The sequence below is a fragment of the Ochotona curzoniae genome, unplaced genomic scaffold (assembly GCF_017591425.1).
Source record: "Ochotona curzoniae isolate NIBS_2020 unplaced genomic scaffold, NIBS_Ocur_1.0 scaffold_3890, whole genome shotgun sequence".
Taxonomy (NCBI): Eukaryota; Metazoa; Chordata; class Mammalia; order Lagomorpha; family Ochotonidae; genus Ochotona; species Ochotona curzoniae.
The window spans coordinates 5,536,748-5,559,252 of NW_024467115.1; the positions used below are offsets into that span (position 1 = coordinate 5,536,748).

Sequence of the window (22,505 nt, forward strand, 5' to 3'; positions counted from 1 at the left end):
AAATTTTGACAAAGCAGTAAGTACATTTATTTATTAATTTACTTATATTTTGAGATTCTAGATACATACTAAAGGGCAGATGCAATAGTTTCTAAATAATATATATTTATTATTAAATTATAATCTTTACCTAATTGTGTTTATAAATATATTATATTGATCACTAAATCGAGAAATTCAATCTATGAATGCTTTCCTCCAGATTCTGCATGAGGTCTATGAGCCTGGTCAGAAGTTTAAAACATGATGTCTAACTGCAGACCAAGTGTTTCTGGCAGATACACTGCAGCCAACTAGCCAGTACCTCCTCCTCCCCCAGGGATCCAGTCTCTTTAACAGGCCTCGTATATTTCCATTTTGAAGTATTGGTGATAGCTAGGAAACAGTAGGAGAAGGAGCACTAAGCTAGGCTCATCCACGGCAGCAGGCAGTAAATCATAGTAACATTAATAACAATTTGTTCATCAGCAACAATATTGATAATATAGTTTACTAACTAAACTCCCACAGGTACTGCGTATCTGTCAAACTACATAAATAATCAAAAGATAAAGTCCAACAGGTAATTAAAATATGAAAAGTAAAATAATGACATCTGTTTTTTGTTATTTTCTTTTTTTCCCCTTTTTTACGTCAATCTGCCTGATATTTCTGAAATATATCCTCAGCATTGGGTTAAGACAATCTCACAAGTCTCAGAGGAAAAGTTGCTGCAAATTCTTTAGAAAACAAAGTGGTTACAAACTTTAAGGATGTGAAGTGTTTTATTCTCTTCCATCCAGAAATCCTCTTTTCTGATTACATTTTGAAGAAATGATCACACTAATATATATTTTTTTAAAGATTTATTTATTTATTGGAAAGTTAGATATACAGAGAGGAGGAGAGACAGAGAGGAAGATCCTCCAACTGATGATTCACTCCCCAAATGATCGCAATGGCCGATGCTATGCCGATCCAAAGCCAGGATCCAGGAACTTCTTCTGGGTATCCCACACACAGGTGCACGGTCCCAAAACCCTGGGCCATCCTCAACTCCTTTCCCAGGCCACAAGCAGGGAGCTGGATGGGAAGTGGAGCTGCCGGGATTAGAACTGGTGCCCATATGGGATCCCAGTGCGTTCAAGGCAAGGACTTTAGCCACTAGGCCACTGCGCAGGGCAAACACTAATATTCTTAAAAGATATGTGTGGTCATCTGAGCTCTGAATATAAAGAAGGGGTTATCAAAGAGGAGAGTTTAGGTTAATGTCTTCCAGAGGAAAAACACCATACCTTTCTTTTCAGTTTTTTCTTTCTCCTTTATTTTTTCTCTTTCTTTTTCTCTGTGTGTCACTGGAAGAAAACAGATAATCAGGTAATAACTTCCTTTAAATAAAAATAATTATTAGCAGTTTTTGTGTCGGTAATTCATTTGTAGCTTAGAAATCTTTTACCGGTGTGAATCTAACTGCAATACTCCTAGGCTTAAATTTCAAGATGATAAATTTTTAGCTTATGTTCATAGTCAAGCCCAAATCTAAGTCTAGCACAAAATTCAGTTCTGATTGCAAATGTAGCATTATGCCTCCAACTTTCCAAATATTTTTGCTCTATGAATTGCAGAATAAAAGTTATCAAAATTAACATAACATACCCTAAAGCAGCCTAGTTCTGATATGAGATGAAACGTAGAATACAAGTATTAATATATAGAGACGTGCATTTCCTGCTACACCTGAAGCAAACAATCATCAACCTAAATTTTTGTATTAATTGCCTATAGGAATTTCCTACTCTATTTTTTTCAGCATACTGGAATAAGACTATAATAGCATAGAACCTTCCAAATATTAAAAAATAGGTAATATGAGCTATAATTCAATGTATTATTACAACATGATTGAACTGAATTTGTAATCTTAGCTCACACTTTATTCATAATTCTTACTAATTTCCCAAATTATAGAACTGTAGCTCGTCTCTGATGATTTTGCTTCCACTTATTTTCCAGTTCTCTTGATTTGCCAAATTCTGTGTAAATAATGCCACCATGTTTTAAAACATGCCAAGCAAGACAGAGTCCATCCTTGCCATCATGATATCAACAAGCTACTGAATGATGATGGATGCTAAACAAACAATTGCAGCTAAAACTGATGTAAAAAGTATTCAAGGTGTCACGCTGTTGTGTAAAACAGGAAACAATATCACTCTATGATGGGAAAGCCATCCAGTGGAAGTTAATATTTCACGATGTTAAAACTGAGAAGGAAAGAGCCTTGTTAAAAGAATGGAAAAGAGAGCATTTCAGAACATTGCAGCAGGATGTCCATAGTAGGTATGTATTACTCGACTTTCTATTGCCAAACTATACTAAACAGCTTCTAAAAACTTTACTTTTCACGTTTTTCTCATAGTAAAGCTGCTAACAGGAAAGTCTTACTACATAATTCACCTGTAAACAGATATTAGTATCTCACTCCATCGTTAGTTTTGTACTTGCCACCTGTTAAAAAGTCAAATATTTTTAATACCTCAAAAATATAGCATTAGTTTACCAATGCGATTTTATATGCCAGGGTTTCAGATTATTGCAAACTGTATGTAATCATACAAACACACTACATGAGCCACCATGACTCTGATCATCTACCAGATTGTGTTTTCCACCCAGAGTTCCCCCTTCCTTATTTCTTCATTCCTCTTTACATTCTTCATTACATCACTTCTATGTATCATATTTTCATTTTTCATTTAAAATAATACTAAAATGTTCACTTTTCTTATTAGCCAGTGAGTTAAATCTTTACAAGCTGTGACAAAGGAGTCTATTCTGGTACCCTTGGCTCATCATTTGCTAGCTGTCATTTGATAGACCCAATATATTTTGGTTAAATTAAATTCTAAAATATTAAAAAATTAGGTAGCTCATCTAGAGTAATTCTCCTTATGGAAAATTGATAGAGATTTAATCACCACTTCTTTTCAATAATTTTTTAAACTTTCTTAAGCAAAACCTTAAGTAATTGAATTCTAAAAAGAAATATAAATAGTACAAATACAATATGGAAATATTATTTTTCATTCTATATTTAAAATTTCTTTTAGATGCTTGTAGACTAAGTGCAAACATATATTTCACTATATAATGGAAGAAAATCATTTATGTTGACCACATGTAATTTATTCGGGTTCCTTTGGATTCCTAATAATTAAGCTGAAAGCCAAAAGAAATTCTTGGCGAGAACAAAACATCTTTGAATGTTTACCTACAAGTAAGCCAAGTTTGCATGTGATAAACTGGGCTTGCAAGAGGCATGGTTGAGAAGAATCTCATGGGGATACCTAATCAGTGGGCTGTGTTCATCAGGGACAGGCCTGACCCACCTCAGACAGCTGGTTGTCCATTCCACTAAAGGATTTTCAGATTGACGTGTGCACAGACATAAATGGAAGAATTAATACAAAATAAAAAGAGAAAGAGTTTGGGGATGAATTCAGACTCAAATTAGCATATTAATGCTTCATTCCTGTTTCCTTGGGGAAAAATCTGGCTTTTCCCAATCAAAATTTTGACTCACACACAGTACTGTAAGCTGGAATTTCATTATTCCCCCTCTGACACAGCACCATAACACAGCTTAGGGTAGCAGCTGGACCCAAGGACTCCAGGGAGCTTTTCAGAATGGCAGGCAGCCACTAAAGCCGTTTGGACCCAAACTGTAAACTCTGACAAGACTGCATTTCAAATACCAAATTTTGAAATTATTTTCATCACAATGACACCACTGTCACTAACTGCATTGATAATCACCCTAAAATAAAAATGGTTTGCCACACATACTGCATTTAATTTTTAGTCTCTTTGCTTTGAACCCCATAACTAAAATGCTCATATGGAATAAGAAAGAGTAGCTCTTTGTCATAAGCCCTGTTTGGCAAGTTAGCCAAGACAGTTTTAGCTCAGGACAAAATAAGCTCTTTGCACCTGCTAGAGCTTAATTTGTTTGTCATCCTTATTTACAAGAAACAAAAGTCCCTCTGGTGTGCTGATAATGAAAAACAAATGGAATCCACCAGTTGGAATAACCCTGATGTTGGCATTTGAATTGGCCCAGCTCCACTGTTCCTGTATTTGTCCAGACTCTGACCTTTCCCTGGGCAGAACATTCAGCTCAACTCCACTTTAAGGCACAGCTCTTAAAATATGGCACCTCTCCAGCACTCAGAGCTGTGCTCCTTGGGCCAACTCTGCCTTTTTCTGAAGTTATCAGAAGCACAATACCTCTGACTCTGTGCTTTCAGAGGGTCAAAACACTCCCTAAGGACAAAAGAATAGGTAGCCAGTTTTTCAGAGGTCTCTGCTTGATGATTCAGCCCTTAGTTTGAAAATCAGAAATTTTAGTGCCAAAATAATTCAAGTGCTGATTTGTATAAGCTATGCTATTCTTTGATTTGTGGTTAGGAAAAAAAAAAATTAACTAAAGCCTTGGAATTCATACTTGACACAAACAGCACAAGGCTAATCTTAAGGGCCTGAACCAAAAGAAAATAGATAAGTAAGCAAGCATTAAATCTTCTCATTGCAAAAATACAGGGAGCATTTACCTCTAAGAGATTTCATTTTCCTTTTAATTAATCTCTCTATTTTTCAGAGTTCTGCTGCTGGGCTTATGAGGCACTATAGTAACAAAGTAATGAATTAATTCTAAGGAGGTAAGCCAGGTTCCATGAAAATAACATGGCATCTCGGTTTTATTTCTTTCTTCATTTTGTTGCAAAAGAGCACAGCATGCATTTGTTTGAAATCTTGTGAAGAAAACAAGTCTACATTTCAACTACCTCTAAATAAGTATCAAATGTATTCTTGCTTAGTGTCCATTTTCATTTATGAATTTAGTTTTTTAACTGCTTCATAAAATTTCAGTTCTGTGCTAAAGCAAAGTGATCTAAAGGTTTGTTAACAGTCCATGATGAACTCAGCAGAGAAAGGATCTTGAACAGGGAAAATTTCTTAAATATTCTATCTTCATTCTTCTCAAAGGGGTATTGTATCACTTGATTTTGAATGTAAGCAGAAAGTTTTAGAGTTTAACCAGCCTGAGCATCTTCGTCCAAAAATTAAAACACAGATTGCAAATGCCCAAGACAGAATAAGAAATGATTTTCGGGCCCGGCGCGGTGGCGCAAGTGGTTAAGCTCCTCGCCTTGCACGCCCAGGATCCCATATGGGCGCTAGTTCTATCCCAGCAGCCCCGCTTCCCTTCCAGCTCCCTGCCTGTGGCCCGGGAAAGCAGTTGAGGACGGCCCAAAGCTTTGGGACCCTGCACCCGCGTGGGAGACCCGGAAGAGGCTCCTGGCTTCGGATCGCCATAGTATCGACCGTTGCGCTCACTTGGGGAGTGAATCATCAGATGGAAGATCTTCCTCTCTGTCTCTCCTCTGTGTATATCCGCCTTTCCAATAAAAAAAAATAATAATAAAAATAAATCTTTAAAAAAATGATTTTCCCACAGTTACCTGATTATTAACTCAACACTCTTCCCCAAATCTATCCTGTCATGTCTGTATAGATACTGCATATTCTATAACCCTATTCTTATGAGCCATAGTCTGATGATTGGGCTCTCTAAACATTCCACCATTGTTTATCATTGAAAAGTAAACACATTTTCCTTTTCTTTTATTTTTTAAGATGTACTTATTTTCATTTGAAAGGCAGATTCATAGAAAGCAGAAATAAAGAGAAGGTCTTCTATCCCTGGTTCACTCCCCGCAAATGGCCACAAAAGTGGGAGCTGAGCTGACCAGAAGCTTGTAGCCAGGAGCTTTTTCTGGGTCTCCCACATGGATATAGGGACTCAAGAACTTGTGCCTCTTCTGCTCACGTCCTAGGTCATTAGCAGGAAGCTGGATAAGACGCAGAGCAGCCCATATGGAATTGCAGCACCACAGGGTAGAATGTTATCCTGTTGACCGAAGGCACCAGGCCCAATGTTGTATTTAAAACAGAGATTTGATCCACAGCAAGGATTAGCAAAGTTAATAGATATGGATTTGAAATATAGTAAGGGTGTAGACATTTTGCATGGTAATTAAGAAGCCTCTTGCATCCCAAATGAGAATAATACCTATGCTCAAGTCCCAACTTTGATTACAGTTGCAGCTCCCTGCCAATGTACACCCTGGGAGACAACAGTAATGGCTGCAGTGCTTGGGTTCCTGCCATGCAATTGGGAGAACTGGATTAAGTTCCCTTCTTCATGGCTGGCATTGATTTTGAAAAGTGAGCCAGCAATTAAGATATCCTCTCTGGCTCTCTCTCTCTCTCTCTCTCTCTCTCTCTCTCTCTCTCTCACACACACACACACTCTCTCTCTTTCTCTGCCACCGTTTTCTCCTTCCCTTCCCTGTCTCCTTCCCTTCCCTGTCTTTCTCCCTCCCAACCTCCCTCCCTTCTTTTCCCTCACTCTTCTTCTCCTCACTTCTCCTTTCCTTCTCTCTTCCTGTAATCTCTGTAACTCCTCTACTTTGGTATATCTGTCCCTCAAAAAAATTACTAAGAATTTCTGCAAACTTTTCAAAACCTTCTCATATCCTTTAAACCATAAAATATATTCTGTGTCTTTAAAATATTAATTTTGCAGCATGTCATTGGCACAATGATTTACACATCACTTACTCCTCTGTATCCTATTTGGAATTCTTTGATTCAACCACAGACTCCACTCTGAACTCAAGTTCCACGCTAATGCACACAGGAGGCGGCTGGTGGTACCTAAGTGATTGGATCTCTGTTACTCACCAAGGAGACTCAGCCTAAACTCTTGGCTTTGGTTGGCCCAGCCGCAAACATTGCAGGCATGGGAAGTAAACAGGCAGGAAATCTCATCGTCTTTCTTCCCCTACCTTCTCTAATACAATAACAAATAACTGCTAATTTTAATCTCAGATTTTATTTAACTATATAAACAATTTCCCTTTATCTGAGGCTGCATAGTTGCAATAAGAGCTGCAATTACTTCCTCATACATGAACCGTCACTGGAAAGACCATGAGGTATGGCTATGTAGAACCTCTGTCCTCATTTCCCAGGCTTATCTTTTACAGCTGATAACGGGTGGGGGAATACATTTTGTGCTTTAGGCAGCCAACTAAGTATAACTGGAAGAAGATAAAAATAAAAGATTATGCAATATGGCTAATGTATAGGCTTTAAGAGCATTTTTATAAAGGATTCAAGCATATTTAGAAATCTCAGCATATTGTAATGTTTTATTCTCTTTTCAGAATCACTTTCAGGTAAATTCCTTTTCAATTTAAGATTCTTGGCCTGCAATTGCTTCCCAGAAACTTAAGGAGACCTTACCAGGTCAATCAGTGTCACAGTCCTAAATCTCCCTTTATAAAAGCATTCCTGTTTTGTGCATGTAAAACCTTTGGAAGTAAATTGTGTTCCCTTAAAAAAAATGTATTCAAGACCTGACCCCAAGTATCTCAGGGTGTGATGTTTTTGGAGATAAAGTCCTTACAGAATTAATTAATCAAGTTAAAATGAGCTCACCGGGCTTCTCCTTAACCCAATGTGACTGATGTCCTTTTAAAAAGGAGAAATTTAGACTGTGAGACAGACATACACAGGAGGAGCACAATGTGTGAGAACTCATGGATAGCCCCATTGGTAGATGAAGACCAGAAGAGAGTGATTCTCCTTCACTCCAAAGATTGCTGTCCGGTTCTAAGGGCTAGAAAAGAGGCACAGATCGGATACTTACTGCTTTGAGCAGAAACTAGTCATGCAAAACCTTAATGTTGGACCACTTTTGACTGAGACAATAAGCATCCTTCTTTTTGTATGTACTTTGTTATGGTAGCCTGTGAGAGCTCATCCCTGTATCTCTGCCTGCCTTGCCCATGGAGAAGGCCATAGGGACATGGGTCCCCAAAGGGAACCCCTGACAGGAGTCTTGGTTGGCTGAGACCCGAATATGACCAGTTCACAGGGCATGCAGCAAGAGCGAGGGGCTGAACCCTAGTCTCTCTTCTCTGCCTCTTTAATGAACTGTGCTAGCACTTCCTTTGTAAATAACTCTAGAAAGTCAAATGTTCCATTCATCCTGCTTTTCAGCAGGTGAGGAGTTTCCCCCACGACACAGCTCCCTGTGCTTCTTGTGCTTCCTGTTCTTCCTAACCTTTGAATTCATTGGAGGGTCCAGGAGATAGACACACCTGTTAGCCAGTCACAATGTTGTTGTTGGGAGAAAGTACTGTTGGGACTGCCTTCTGCCTCTCCCCTTTTCCTATCCTATATAAGTTTGTGGCTTCTCTCAAATAAATGGATATCCATCACATCAGTTTGTCTCCAGCACTTTTGCTGCAGAAGGATACTCTCACCTCATCCTCCAGTGGTCTTGGGACCTTATGAACAGAAGACTCCCAAGAGTAATCCTCGTAAGGTGACACTAACAATGTTGACAATGACAGTGATGCTTAGCATTTCTCTACTTTTATGCCCCTTCAACCAAGTTCCCACCTTGTTCCAAAGGATTGAGCCCTGACTTAGATTTTATGTGTTCCACTTTAAACTCTATAGACTATTCACCTGAACCCTAATGGACTGCTGGAGAATTGTGGTCAGAGCTGCATAATGACTTAGGTAACTGGATCATTCCTCCAGGACATCTATACTGAATGCTTACAGCAATGATATTACCCTGGGTTCCCTCTCTTATGTCCATCATCAGGTTTTAAGTGACAAGCATGGTGTTTGATACAAAGTACTGTAAATAATTTACTTCAGAACAGGAAAGCTGTGGCTAGTTTTTTCATGACATTATCAGCTTACATGTAGAACTCTTCGACTCCACCAACCTGCCTCATTTGGGCCAACCACATACCATTTTTCAGCCAGCACTTTGACCTTGTGAACTTCCCCCAATTTCGTGAGATTACCCTTTTACCTGAACATTTCAAAACCCACACGGATGCATCAGAATCCCCTTGACCCAATTGCCTATTTTGGGAGCCTTTCCTGATTTTATGCTAACCATCAGCTTCTTCCCTTTTCTGGCTTGTGTCTTCCATGAGTAGTAAATGGACATGATCAAAAGTTTAGCAGAGGCTTAATATTTTCTGAAATAAATAGTAAAATTTATGATTTAAAGAGAAAAAAGTATAAAAAAAATTAAAATATACATGAAGGAAAATGTCAGAGAAATAGTAAACCACTGTTTAACTTTGGATAGTTGCAATGTATTCCCATCCCCAGCCCACTGCTCTTTTGTGTGTATGTGTGTGTATATATATGCATGTTTTCCAAATTAACTAGACTGATCTGTACTACTTTTATCTGTATTTTTGTAATTTTGTTTTAAAAAGTGTTTTCAAATTAGTTTTCATTTTACATCATTTTACATCATTTTATCTTGTCATTGCTACTGACAAGATAAACATGACATTACAATGGCCAATTAAAGCTTAATTATACACACAAAATATCAAATGATAGAATTGCACAGGAATCAAGTAGACATGTAAATAGAGGAAATTATTTCTCCATGCATTAATTTATTCATTATCTCCATATTCAGCGAGTGCATTAAGTACTTTGTTAAAATTACAATAATTTTCAATCCAATAGAAGTACAGAAATTTGGAGTCAGTAGGATTCTGGGAGATCATTCAGCCTAACCTTTTTTGTTCATGTATAAAAACACATAGCATCACAAAAGTCCAAAGCTGAATAATGTAAAAACAAACAGAACAATGTAAAAATAAACACAGGGACTGCCTCCAGAGAGTTAGAGCAGAGTAGCAATAATCAGAATGTGTTGTTACAATTTGCTTTAAAGGAAAAGACAGATACAAAATAGCACTTTATAATAAATGCCTAACTACTTCAAGGAGATGAAGTCTTTTAAAGGAACTGACATTCAGCTAAGAACCAGACAATGAACACCCTGCCACATGACTACAGAGGAGTTCCTGAGCACCTCAGAGAAATGTGCACCCAAAAGCATAGAATTATGAGTTTTTGGTGGGAGGGATATATTAAGGATGTTGTGTACCAAGCAAGATATATGCTCAAGATCTCAACACTGAAAATATGTAAGTAGTGGTATCAGGTACTCTATGAGGCAGGTCTCATAGGCCAAACCATAATATATGCCCTTGATCGTTCACACTCTAACATGACAGTAAATAGCTTTAAACTAGCAGGTGACCTGAGTTGCATGGATTATGAAGATAAATATTCGGAAATTAACTTAGAGGAAATTGTCATAAGGAAGGTGAAATAATTGTGAAGCCGAAAGCAGTGGGAAAAGAAAGACAAGAATAGATTTGAATGTCCTCACAGCTGAGGTGGGTAAATAAATGTGCCCAGGGTATTAAAGATCAGAATCAAAACTGGAGGGTTTAGTCTTCATCTAAAAATACCTACTAGCAGGTTTGTTTTTAAAATACTGGATTTTCCACGAAAACAATTTTGAGATGTACTTGAACTCTACACCATAAGTTCAATTGACAATGATTGTTTTTAAGTTATTAGTATTATTACTCTTATTATTAATTTCCATAACACTGTTTGGTAGGTATAAGAATTCCTTCCTCCCTCTTCTTTCCTCACTCTTCATTTTTCTCTCCTACAATTCCCCCACCCACCAATTATTACAGTGGTATAGTTCTTTAGTAACACAAGTTTTGCTTTCTGCTATTTAAACTTAAATCGGCATTGTATGTATAGGCAAAGGAAGAAAAACTAATACTATATTGTCACAGTGTATTTAAATGTGCTATTTTGAATCTTCCTGTTGCTCAGGATTAAAGATGCTAAACCTGGCTACTCAAGCTAGGCTGAAGTCGAGCCTTGCTTCTCCAGTAGTAAGGACTCCAGTATAAAGTGTGAACATGGATTAATTTTCCAAAATGTTTCTTGGTGAATTTGAAGTGCAGTTAGAGATGAATATCAGCACTGGCACCAATAATTAATAGATTTTATCTTTGTGTAGTTTGTATGGACGTTGATGTCAATTATCAGAACAAAGAATAATGCAACAGATATAACTGTGAAATATGAATACATAGAACAAAAAATATTTTCAGTGTTATGTTAAGCTACAGATCAATTGTGTATTAGGACTCAGAGATTATTACAGTTTATTCCTTCAGCTTTTTCAAGTATCAAAAAGAATAAACAATGTGGGCTGAGATTGCGAATGAAATTTGAAGGTCTTTCCCAATTAAAAATCGGGAAGAGAAAAAAAATTCAACACATTCTCAAGTTCTTGAATTGTATATGAATAATATATCTATATATATAGATATCTTAAGTATTATAAGATGATAATCATATATTTGGGAACATGGCATTCTCTTTGCTGCACAAAAACTTGTGAATAAGCTCTTCCTATGTGATAGCAAAGCAAACAGATAACAAAAAGGGCTCTCAAGAAAAAAACAAGAACTGTACTGATTCCAATTATTGTTCCACAAATATAATTTTTTACACACTTGAGATCTCTAAAAGAAACAGTTCTATATTTGCTATTGTAATGACAGAAAATAAAAAGCTTTTATGGAACACTAGTATTTTTCTGTTATTACTCTAAATATGATACCTTCTTTCAAAATATTCAGTTTTTAAAAAATACATTTGGTATATTCAGAAAATATATTCAGGTTACTAATCTCCAGTCCAGGCTCTGAGAAATTTATATCAGACTTCAGCCAAATTCACGATTTTAATTATGGAAGTTTCACTAGTTTAATAAACCAACTCTACAGTCCGCTGCTCAAAGCCTTTCACAGGAAGACTCTAATATAACTGAGCCCAAAATGCAAATGTTACCATCTGCATCACCACATCCACTCCAGCACACTGCTATTAAATTAACAGTATAGTCTGCAAGATAAAACAGCAAAGACTCCAGTCATGTGAAACTTGAGCTTCTCTTTAACCTCAAAGCACGAGAAACACACAGCCAGTTCAGCCATGCTTCCCTTAGTCAATCCATGCCCAAGAGTGCTGTGTCCAATTTTCCTGACCAAAGGAATTAAGAAGCAAAAAAGAAAGAAAAAAATAGGTTTCTAAGTACAAATACAAATGCGTTTCGATTGAATGACCTTCAATGTCTTGATTGTTTAAGGATCGGCAGATGTATCTGGAACAAACTCAAACACAAGGATTAAAAGACATAACATGTGCAAACTATTTAAACAACAATCTGCCACTTTAGCCATTTTAATATAAATACTTGTGCTGGTGAAACTTACTCAAAACTTCATTATTGAAAATTTTGCAATTTGCAACAATGATATTCTCTGTAATTACGAACTAGCTAGTTTTTGTTTAATAAGTGTTGAACACATTTCACTTAAATCTCAGGAAATTTTCTTGGTATTACACAAGTTTGATTAGGAGAATATATGCACTTAACCCTTGGAAACCTTGTGTCCTTTTGAACATATGTGTTTCCTATAAGTTTTTATGAAATTTCATGACTGTATGGGTCACCCTCAGAAAAGCGATGTTGCAAAATAAACAGGACAAGCTGACCATTATTAATGTGCTCTCTCATGCAAGATGGCAGTTACTGGATTCAGTTCACAGTTGATAAGAATATGAATCATCACATTGTCACTGTCCATCTACTGCAGGAGTTAATGCAACAGAGCTGTTGGCCATGGCAATCTGCAGGCAGACAGTATGGCGTGGCACTTTCACAGTGAAGATTGTGAAAGAACTGCAAGATGGAATATTTTCAGACTTAAAAAACAAAAACTAACCCTGAATTACATAATACTAATTAAAACAGATAACTTCATTTTTCTCACTAAGTCAAAAATAAAACATTTATGATCTTCTTTAGTAAGTAAAAATGGATTATAACTGATTTGAAAATTATCAAAACTATTAAAGTTACCTAAAGTTCAATCATTAAATACTATTTTTATATTTATATGAGCGGTTCACTGAGAAAAAAGTTACTTCTTTCAGCATTATTAATCAAATGCTCTTTCTCCTGCATGAACAGACAACTAATATGTACATACACACATACATATATTTATATATACATCTTAATTATTAATAATAACTATAAAAACATTTACCTTTAGTTTGTATTTTTCTTTCAGGTTTTTCCTGCTTTTCAATCTTTTCTTTGTGTATTTCTGTGGAAAAAATAGAAATTATAATTGAAAAACAGAATATGGAATTTAATCATAGCTGTGATATAAACTTCATCATTGCACCAAAAATCTAAAAGACTGTGTGTAAAAACGCATTCATTTCTAAAAGGAAGGAGTTTGGGTGATATGTTGTTACACAAATCATTATTTATTGCAATAAGGGAAAATTAGAGTCATCTCAAATAAAACTTATTTGAAGACTTAATGCTCAATGATAAAGATGTTGTTATCAATTTCTGTACTAAAACTGATCACAAACTACAATTGCATTTTATTTTTATTACTCTTATTGCAAATTAGGAATCTTTAATAAGATTATCCTTTAGATTGAGGAAGATTTACTTATTAAATTAAGAATATGTGAATTGAACTGTAAGAACTACCTAATAGGAAGTATTTCTCAGAAGTGTTGACTGTAAGCTATGTTTATAGTCAGTATATGACATTGATTTAACCAATAATTGCTGCAACTAAATATCACACATTTCATTGAATAAGTTAGTTGTACAAATGTTTTTCCTAAATATCAGGTTTTAAGAAGCATATTCAATTTGCTACTATATTCAGTATGCAGACATTGCCAAAGCTTAGAAAATGAAGTCAATTTTAAATCTACAGTTAATTTGGAAGGAAAAATTAAGATTAGAGTTTATAAATATGATTACTACCTCTGAAAAGTGATTTAAACTTACATATCATAGTTTTGCTTAGCAAAAATGCTAATGAGGTTTGCTTATTTATTTTTTATTCCACAGATGGCAGAAGATACTGTTAATTACTGTACACATTTCCAATTCTTCATTAGCAAATCAGCATTTGCATTTTTTGTAATTTTTCCAAAAGTCTGCTGAATAAAGATCAATCGTAAGCAAACACTAAACTGCTTCAGAATAGACAACTATTGACAGAATTCCCATTCATCCAGTAGGATGACATGCATTACCGTGAAAACTGTGTTGTTTCATTTGCCCCATCTATCAGCCACTGCATGATTTAGAGGCCCATTCCCCTGCCTTGTCACATTTTTTACTGTAAATAATACCAAAGATGTGAAGGAGGGGACATACATATTTCCATCACTGGAAAAATTCTCAGATGCAAAGAAAGCTCAAAAATATAGGAACTTTGCATATTCCTACTCTGTCACCATGTTACTTAACTCTGCTTGATATCTCTAAATTGTACAGTTTCCCACCTTAGCGTTAAATAAATTTGGCTGGATGAATCAATATTTAGGAATGGATTAGGGATGTTCAATGCAATTGGAAGTATTTAGCAGCATTCTTGATCCTTGAATATTAAGATGTCAGTAGCCTGAATGTCCATCTCCAATCAAGACAATGAAAAATGATTTCAAATGTTGCCAAGTGCCCCCAATAGGGTAAAATGAATCCTAGTTGAGAATTACAACTCTAAAGGAGCATAATAAGCAGCCCAATCATGTGTCACTATCTAGACCCATAATATTCAAAACAATGGCCGATGGATATGTGTGCACATTAAACATATGATAAGTGATCATTGAACTGAAGTGTGCTGTACTTCAACAATTTTCGACTAATTAGACTAAACTGTCTAGATTCATTAGGAAGCTGCCCATGGTCTTAAAAGTGGATTTGCATTTTGAGATTTGAAGAAGAAAAGGATAACAATTAAAGCATAACAAGTATTTCAAGGTAGTGAAGATCTTTCCTTTATATGAATTCATTGCTAGCCTGATATATTAAGTCAGATTCAGCCTTTTCCTAGTGTTTACTCTCCATAGTGGTATCACTGCATTCACGGATTTAAGAGGATGGTTTGCTTCCCCAGGATGTGGGAAGTATATTGTCACTTCTTTTACTACTCTTGATTTCCCCCTCAAACTTACTAGGCTTATTGTGGAGAGCTGTCAAAGAATATGAGAAATGGAGTAAAGAGTAGATGTTTGTTAATTTGTACCACTGTCTCACTCTGAAACTTATGATGTTCCCAGAAACCATGGTCATGCCAGGTTTTACTATAATTTTATTGCACTTTATGAACTCAGATAACTTGAACTCTGGCTTTTATGCTTTATTATTCAATGGAAATGACAATAAAATATGTCCTCATTAATCAGACTGCTTTTGTAAAGCACGATGTCAAATAAAATGAGACTTGTGAAATTGCTGGGAAATAGAGGAACAGATAGAATGATTGATCATAGTGCTGAGAATAAATGTAAATTAGTCATATTATTAGATAATTCATTATTTCTAGATAATAATGATATTAAATGATTATTTAAATAATTCTCATGAAGGATGTTATAAATCTTTAGTATTTTAATATAATTAAAACATCATACATTTTGATAGCAAAAATGTAGATACAGATAAGCTATTAAAAGTTCTGTAGAACATGGTTTCATCTCTGACATGCATTAAAATGCAGTGTAGTGTTGGAGATAATTAATGGTAGAATCAATCTGTCCAAATCAGATCTGATTCCTGTTCTTAGTAGCTGTGTGAATTTCATTTTCTCATCCATAAAATGATGTTAATAAAAATAATTACCATATAGGCTTACTGAAACAAGTTAGAATAAAAAGGATTTAGAAAAGCACTTGGGACCAGGTAAGCATCATGTGAATATTGACTATTATCTTTTATTTTTATTACTCATCTCTTCTACACTGTATTTTACATTTGCTGGAACTATGAATTATCTCTATTTTAGTTCACATTAAATTCCCCATACTAAAATGAAAAGCGGCATAAACAAGTCACTTGAAAATACCAACTGTTTGAAAAAGCCCATATTTAGGCATAACTGGGTATTATCAAATTTTGCAATTTAAACAAAGTGATAATGACAATGTTCTTTATGATAATTTAACTCAAAGTAAGTACAAATATTACTACAGCAAAACATTTCTAAATAATTTTGCTTTCAATTAGAAGTGCTGCACAAAGTTGCAGAATTTTACTTTCTTGAAAATTTACCTAATGGAGTGTTGAGCCTGTGAATGTGAAGTAAACTGAAAATACACCATTATAAAAATTTAAAACTACATATAAAATAATGATGGAAGGGGAACATAAGCTGGAGGGAGGGATGAATGGGAAGTATCAAGGACCTCCAAAATGTGTATCGTGAAGTGTGTGAAGTTGCTCCACTATATTTAACTGAACAATCTAAAGTATAATAAAGTTTAACTAAGCTCTAAGCATACCACAATGCCAATGGTATTTCTCAAGAGCCTATGAGCTTGGGCCAGGGGTGGTAGCCTTGTGGCTAAAGTCATTGCCTTCCACATACCAGGATCCCATATAGGCTCATTTTGTGTCTCAGTGGCCCCACTTCCCATTCAGCTCCTTAGTTTTCTTATTGGAAGGCAGTTGAGAAAAGCCCAAAGCTTTGGGACCCTGTACCCACTTGGGAGACTCAGAAGAGGCTCCTAGCTTCTTAACAGCTCAGCTCCAGCCACTGAGGCCACCTGGGGAATGAATCTGTGGATGAAAGATCGTACTCTCTATCTCTCCTCCTCTCTATGCATCTGACTTTGCAATAAAAAAAAAAATCAAAAAAAAGGTATGAGCTCAATCTGAAAAGACTATTTGTAAGCAGAGATTTGCTATGGGTGCCAAAAGCAAGCACACTGGTAGTATCAAAAAGCAGTGGGACAAAAAGTAAAAAGTAGATTCCTAAGAAAGACTTTATTTTGTACTTTTTATTACTTTACTTTTATTTTGTTTGTGAGAAACTATCTACTTAATAATAAAGCTTATTGTTAAGCAGATGGTTGATAAGTTTGTCTAGATTTACATGGTCAATTTAAAGTATACAATCTCTACTAATATTGCACACTCAATAATGCAAAATGTTATCAATTCTGGATTTTTAAATGACAGACTCAATAAATTAAAAGGATAACATCTGTTACCAAGGCAACGATCCTGATTCAAGATGACAATCCAGTTTATTAAATTATTATGAGAGTTGTAGATTTTAAAGAATACCTTATCAAATTCTTTTCTCTATACCTCACAAAAGCCAGATAATACAAAAATTTAAATTATGTATTCATCAGAACATATAATGTCTATTGACAAGATTCTGGCAATTATTATCAGAACACGAAAGATTAATTATTGTAACTGGATGAGCAAATTCAGTTATTTAGTGGCTAATTAAGTAAGGCTCAGGGAAAAATATTTTACTGAGTTTTCAATAATTTAAGATAAATGATGTGTAGTTATTTGAATGTTTTGATACTTTTCCGTTGATTTCATTATAAAATATTTTGAGGAACATTCACTACTCATCAGTAATGAAGCCTATTTCTAGAGAAGGTGTACCTGTTCAGAGGCCTATAGCTCACATTGCAGGAGCTGGAGTTGATCTGCAGCTCCAGCTCCTGACTTCAATTCCTTACTGATAAGGATCACGGGAAGCATTAGTATTGTTCCTGTCCTTGGCTTCTTGTTATCCATGTGGGTGATGGGAATCCCTGAGTCCAGCTTCAGTCTGTCTCAGCACCAGCCATTGTGGACATCTGTGTGGGGTGAACCAGATCTCCCCTTCTCTGGGTGTCTGCCTCTACCGCTCAAGTAAATAAATACATTTCTTAAAAGTAAAAAACCTGAGTGGGCATTAATGAGTAAACTATATAACATAAAAAAGGAAATATATTTTTGTGTCATAAAACTGGGTGTTTGAGAATAAGCGGTATATCCCAAACACACTAGCAAGCAGGTATCGAGGACAATACTCCTCAGGAGCATCAGAGACCATATATTCAAAACATTTTTTTTGAATCCTTGTTTTCTTATGTTTTGCTCTATGGTAAGACAAACTAAGGTTTTTCAGCAGAAATAACAGTCTCAACATTGCATATTAATGAATCCTGAAACAAACTCAATATAAGTACACTAAGATGATTTCCACCAAATCTAATTTTTTGTTGTAAAAATCAAAAGCTTGATTAATGCACGTTCTCTCTTTGACCTTTATTTAATCCACCTATAAAATATCGTTTTCCACATTTAGATGCAATGGGCAGGTAGGAAAGACCAAAAACTCATTTTTATAAGATAATTGCTGGTGGAATTTACATATTTGAATGAGGTTTGATTGTGTGCTTTTCTTATTTGGTGATATTCCAGATACAATCAATGCGGTTGTGCATCACATTGGGATGATTTTAAAATATAGTTCTGATTTGCAGCCCAAAGATAATCAATTAGTCCCTCAAGGTGAGGAAGCTTCTAGCAAGCTACAACTCCAATGCACTCTCAAGTAAATTCAAAACCACGGTCAGTGTGGGAGTTGCTGTGCAGAAAAATGTTTCTCAACTTTAAATGTTTGTGCCTATTACCTAGAATATTCTTAAACTGTAGGGTCTGATTAATTTAGATGGAGACTACATTCTACATTTCTAAATGGTTTCCAGATGGTGCTAAAGTTGCTGGTGCAAGGGTCACACTTTACATTGCAATGTTAGACTCCAGATAAAACTCTTGATAAATTATTGATATATGACATCACAATTGAAGTACTGGAAACACACATTAGGAAAACAAGCATCCGTGCTTCACAGATGTGGAAACTGAGATCTGTTGGAGTTAATAATGAATAATAGCAGATTAGTGATGCTAGGAAATCAATAAAATGTCTCTTTATTCTGTTGCTGAAGTATGTTACAGTCATGTTTAAAATTTTGACAAGTTTATGATTGAATATCTGTTACCAATAATCTAAGTCAATGTCACAGTGATAGTAGCCTCATTTGTATTTAATCATGCTTAGTTTTGTTTTGCTTAGTAACTTTTTTTTAACAGCACTCATCACCTGCAAACAGACCTCAACTGTCCTCCTTCCTGGCCTCACAATGCATACAATACCAGACTTTTTGAACTATATATTTGAATTACAGTGGCTCTCATCCTATTTGTGAGTTAAAAATACATTGTGGAGATTTAAAAATGCAACTTTTTTAAGATTCACCTCCAAGCTTCTGATCAATAAATTTGAGTGTGATAGGAAATAATCTTGTGTTCTGAATTAAAAAGAAAAATGGGACATTGTGAACATCTGTGGCATTCTTGCCAGAATTTCTGTTCCTGTTACACTATCTATCCAGTTCCAAGAGTCACTCCTTTTCCAATCTCAATAAGTAGTTTAGGTAATGATGCAGCTCTTTTTTAGTTCCAAGGGTGTCCCTTCCCTATTCCTACCAAAAAATGCATGATACAGTTCCTTGTCCAACCGATATGTTTTACAAAATGATACAATACTCAGTCTAGATCAAGGATCGTTAGTCACAACGCCTTCACAAGAACGTTTGGAAAAGGGCACAAGTTTCACTACAGAAATCACCAAGATAAAATAATTTTAACATTATGTTTCTGGTGATCATAAATAACATAAGAAAGATAAGTCTACTATAAACAGAGTAAATGAAACCGAAGAGAGAAAGCAGGGCCTGGAAACGATGGTATTATGTATAACATTATATAAGAACTTGCATCCCTGAGGCCAGATTTACTTTTCTTTTCATCTTTGCAGTCCATTATTTATCTTTTCCATCAAGCCTACATTGGCTATATTTTTATCTCTTGAGAGCAAGATAATTTTAATGAATGACGCAGAATTGAGACTGAAAGATTTTTGTGTTCTAACAGTTGTTTTATGTTTTGGTTTTCAACAGACTCTTTCAAAATGGAAATACATAATCTAAACTTAAGTCAGATCCATTCAATTAGTAGATCTGATGGTCTAATAGTTATCATCTCCAAATAAGGAACATTTAAAACTTTAGAGAAAAGAATTAAGAATTTATTAGACTATAATCTCCCAGTCATATGCTTTCTAATTAATGATTCAATATTACTGAAAGTTATAACATAAATGAGAGAACTCTTATTTCAAAAAAACAACTATATGAAATTGTTTGTTCTCAAGTGAGTGGCCTAATGGGGTCTTTTAATTCTTAATATCAGCATGAAAACCTAAAGTGTTGCTTTCTATGGCCACTTACTTCAAAATGTGATTTTACTTACAATGGTTTTATTGTCACCCTGGTAAATTTTCTTGCACTGAGAGAGATGAGCTTTTAGCAACACAAAATCTCAAAGTTCTGTGACTCTGTGGGCCCAGATTTCACCACAATTGCAATGGCTTGGGAAGGTGATTCTCAGGATAATTCAACATATCTCCTTGTCCTCATCTTTCTTAGTCATTTCCATTATTGAAAACTGACACTCCCTTCCACTGTGTATTTCCTTGAAAACTTGTCCCCCTATCTGATCAGGTAGCAGGCAGTATGTTCCTCAATAAGCCTTAAAGTAATATACAATAATTCTTATATATAACTGAATTTTGAACTAGGCTTATACAGAGGAAGACTCCAAATAAATGCATCTGCTTGATAGTGTTACCAGGGTCTACCTACTAACCAGTATTCTGAGGCTATGAATTTTAACAGGTTTAGTCACCTTTTTTTTTTCCATGCACTGTGTTGCTCAGACTTAATGTTCAGTCTGGTGCAAACTGTTGAAGCTGCCAGCAAAGACGGATGTGTTGCAACTCTGGCACACAAACAGGTCCATCTATCTTACTCCCAACGATGCGACACAGCCTTCTGAATGACCCAATCCCAAATCCTTGAATATTTATGATGCAAAAAAATCTAGTTCTTCCTTATTCACTGCAGCTGCAAAGAGCTATCGTGGATTTCAGTGAGACTGGAAAAAATAATCAAGCAAAAAAACTATGTTGCAATTTACTAGGGCTATCTTTTTGTCTTGCAGAGTAACAGGACAGTTTGAAAATGAGACTGTAGAAAAAGTGTACTTCATTTTGCTCTAAGTAAGGGAGTTTGTTTCTGTTTCATTGACATGTAGTCACCATAATCTTCTAGAACATCAACCTTTATATTTGGGTTCTACTTGCACATAAGAAGAGTTGCTTCTTAACAGGAGCAAATAGTGGGAAGTATAAATAGATAGATAGATAGATAGATAGATAGATAGATAGATAGATAGATAGACTCAAAACCCATAAGGCCCCCATGATCCTATAAATTTGGAGCAGTTTTCCTGTCCAATAAACCATATATGTATTTCTGAATGACTATAATTACTCTCTTTACAATTGTATTTTAGAAAAAGGAAGTATAAAACATAATTTCTTGTGAGGAGAGCATTATCACCTTCTAAAATTACTTATTCCAAAGGATGTAAATGCTGTAATGATCATTCTCACATACAGACTTACAGTAGAAGGAGACTAGAGTAAGTTTAAACAAAAAAGGGAGATAAACACTTGAGTTACATTGTACATGAAAGTGCTAATACAAAAGTATTAAAAAGTTATATCCCTGCTTAAAATTATATTCTGCTTAAATATTTCCTATCAGACAAATCAGTTTCATGTAAATATTAATATAGGAAAATGAAAGAAAAATCACCTTAGATTTTTAATAAGCCAATGCTATGTTTTAAAATGTTTTATATCATTTTTATTTATTTGAAAGAGTGAGATAGAGAAGACGGTTATATTCTATGTTTTGCCTGCTGGTTCATATCCCACATGCTTACAACAGCAGATGGACCAGGAGCTTGGAAATCCACCTGCATGTTTCATGTGGTTTATTGCATCTAAGTTTTCCAGGTCTAATTAAGCTGTTATTGTCTATTTCCTAGGTGCATTAGTAGAAAAGTGAATTCGAAGTGGGAAAGAAATGCCATTCCAGGCATTCCAATATAGTGTATGTTTGTCCCATGTGCCAACTTAATTTTTTGCACTGGAATGACAATGTTATTTTATTTTCAATTATACACACACATAGCTGCATAGTATGTATAAGTATTTAAATACTAAAATAACTAAGCTAATTGGACTTTATAAGGATATATCTATTTGTTCAAAAGCCAGAGTTGCAGAGAAAGGGAGGTGAGAGGGAGAGAATGAGACAGGATGAAAGGGACAGAAAAAGAGAGAGATTCCATTTACTTTTCTCACTCTGAAGAACCTCAGTGGATGAAATCGAGCCTGGGACTCTAGCTGAGTTTCACGAGGGGGTGGCAAGAGCTCAGTGCTTTTCCACTGCTTTCCCATGCGCATTAGTTAGGAGTTCAAATAGAACTGGAGCAGCTGGCACTAGAACCAGAGCTCCAATGGGATACCGGCGGTTTAGGTGGAGACTTAATCCACTGGCCATGCTGCTCTTGCAGATGTGGTTTTAATTTTCTTTTGTGGCTTCTGATTTCTCATGGAGTGTAACATGGCCTATTCAGTGTGCTTTACCCTTTAGGCTAATATTTTATTAGTTGGCAAATCCGCTGGTCATTCAATTCCATTATTTTT

General features: G+C 35.5%; 1 protein-coding gene across 1 annotated transcript in view; it reads right to left on the minus strand.

The window, feature by feature from the left end:
* Window positions 1–22,505, minus strand: part of TRDN (triadin) — a 208,693-nt gene that overhangs the window by 121,272 nt on the left and 64,916 nt on the right. The window contains exons 5-6 of the mRNA XM_040965455.1: window positions 13,095–13,154; window positions 1,275–1,334 (exon numbers count right to left, since the gene is read on the minus strand). Coding sequence (XP_040821389.1) covers window positions 1,275–1,334; window positions 13,095–13,154 — 120 coding nt within the window. The remainder of the gene's footprint in view (window positions 1–1,274; window positions 1,335–13,094; window positions 13,155–22,505) is intronic.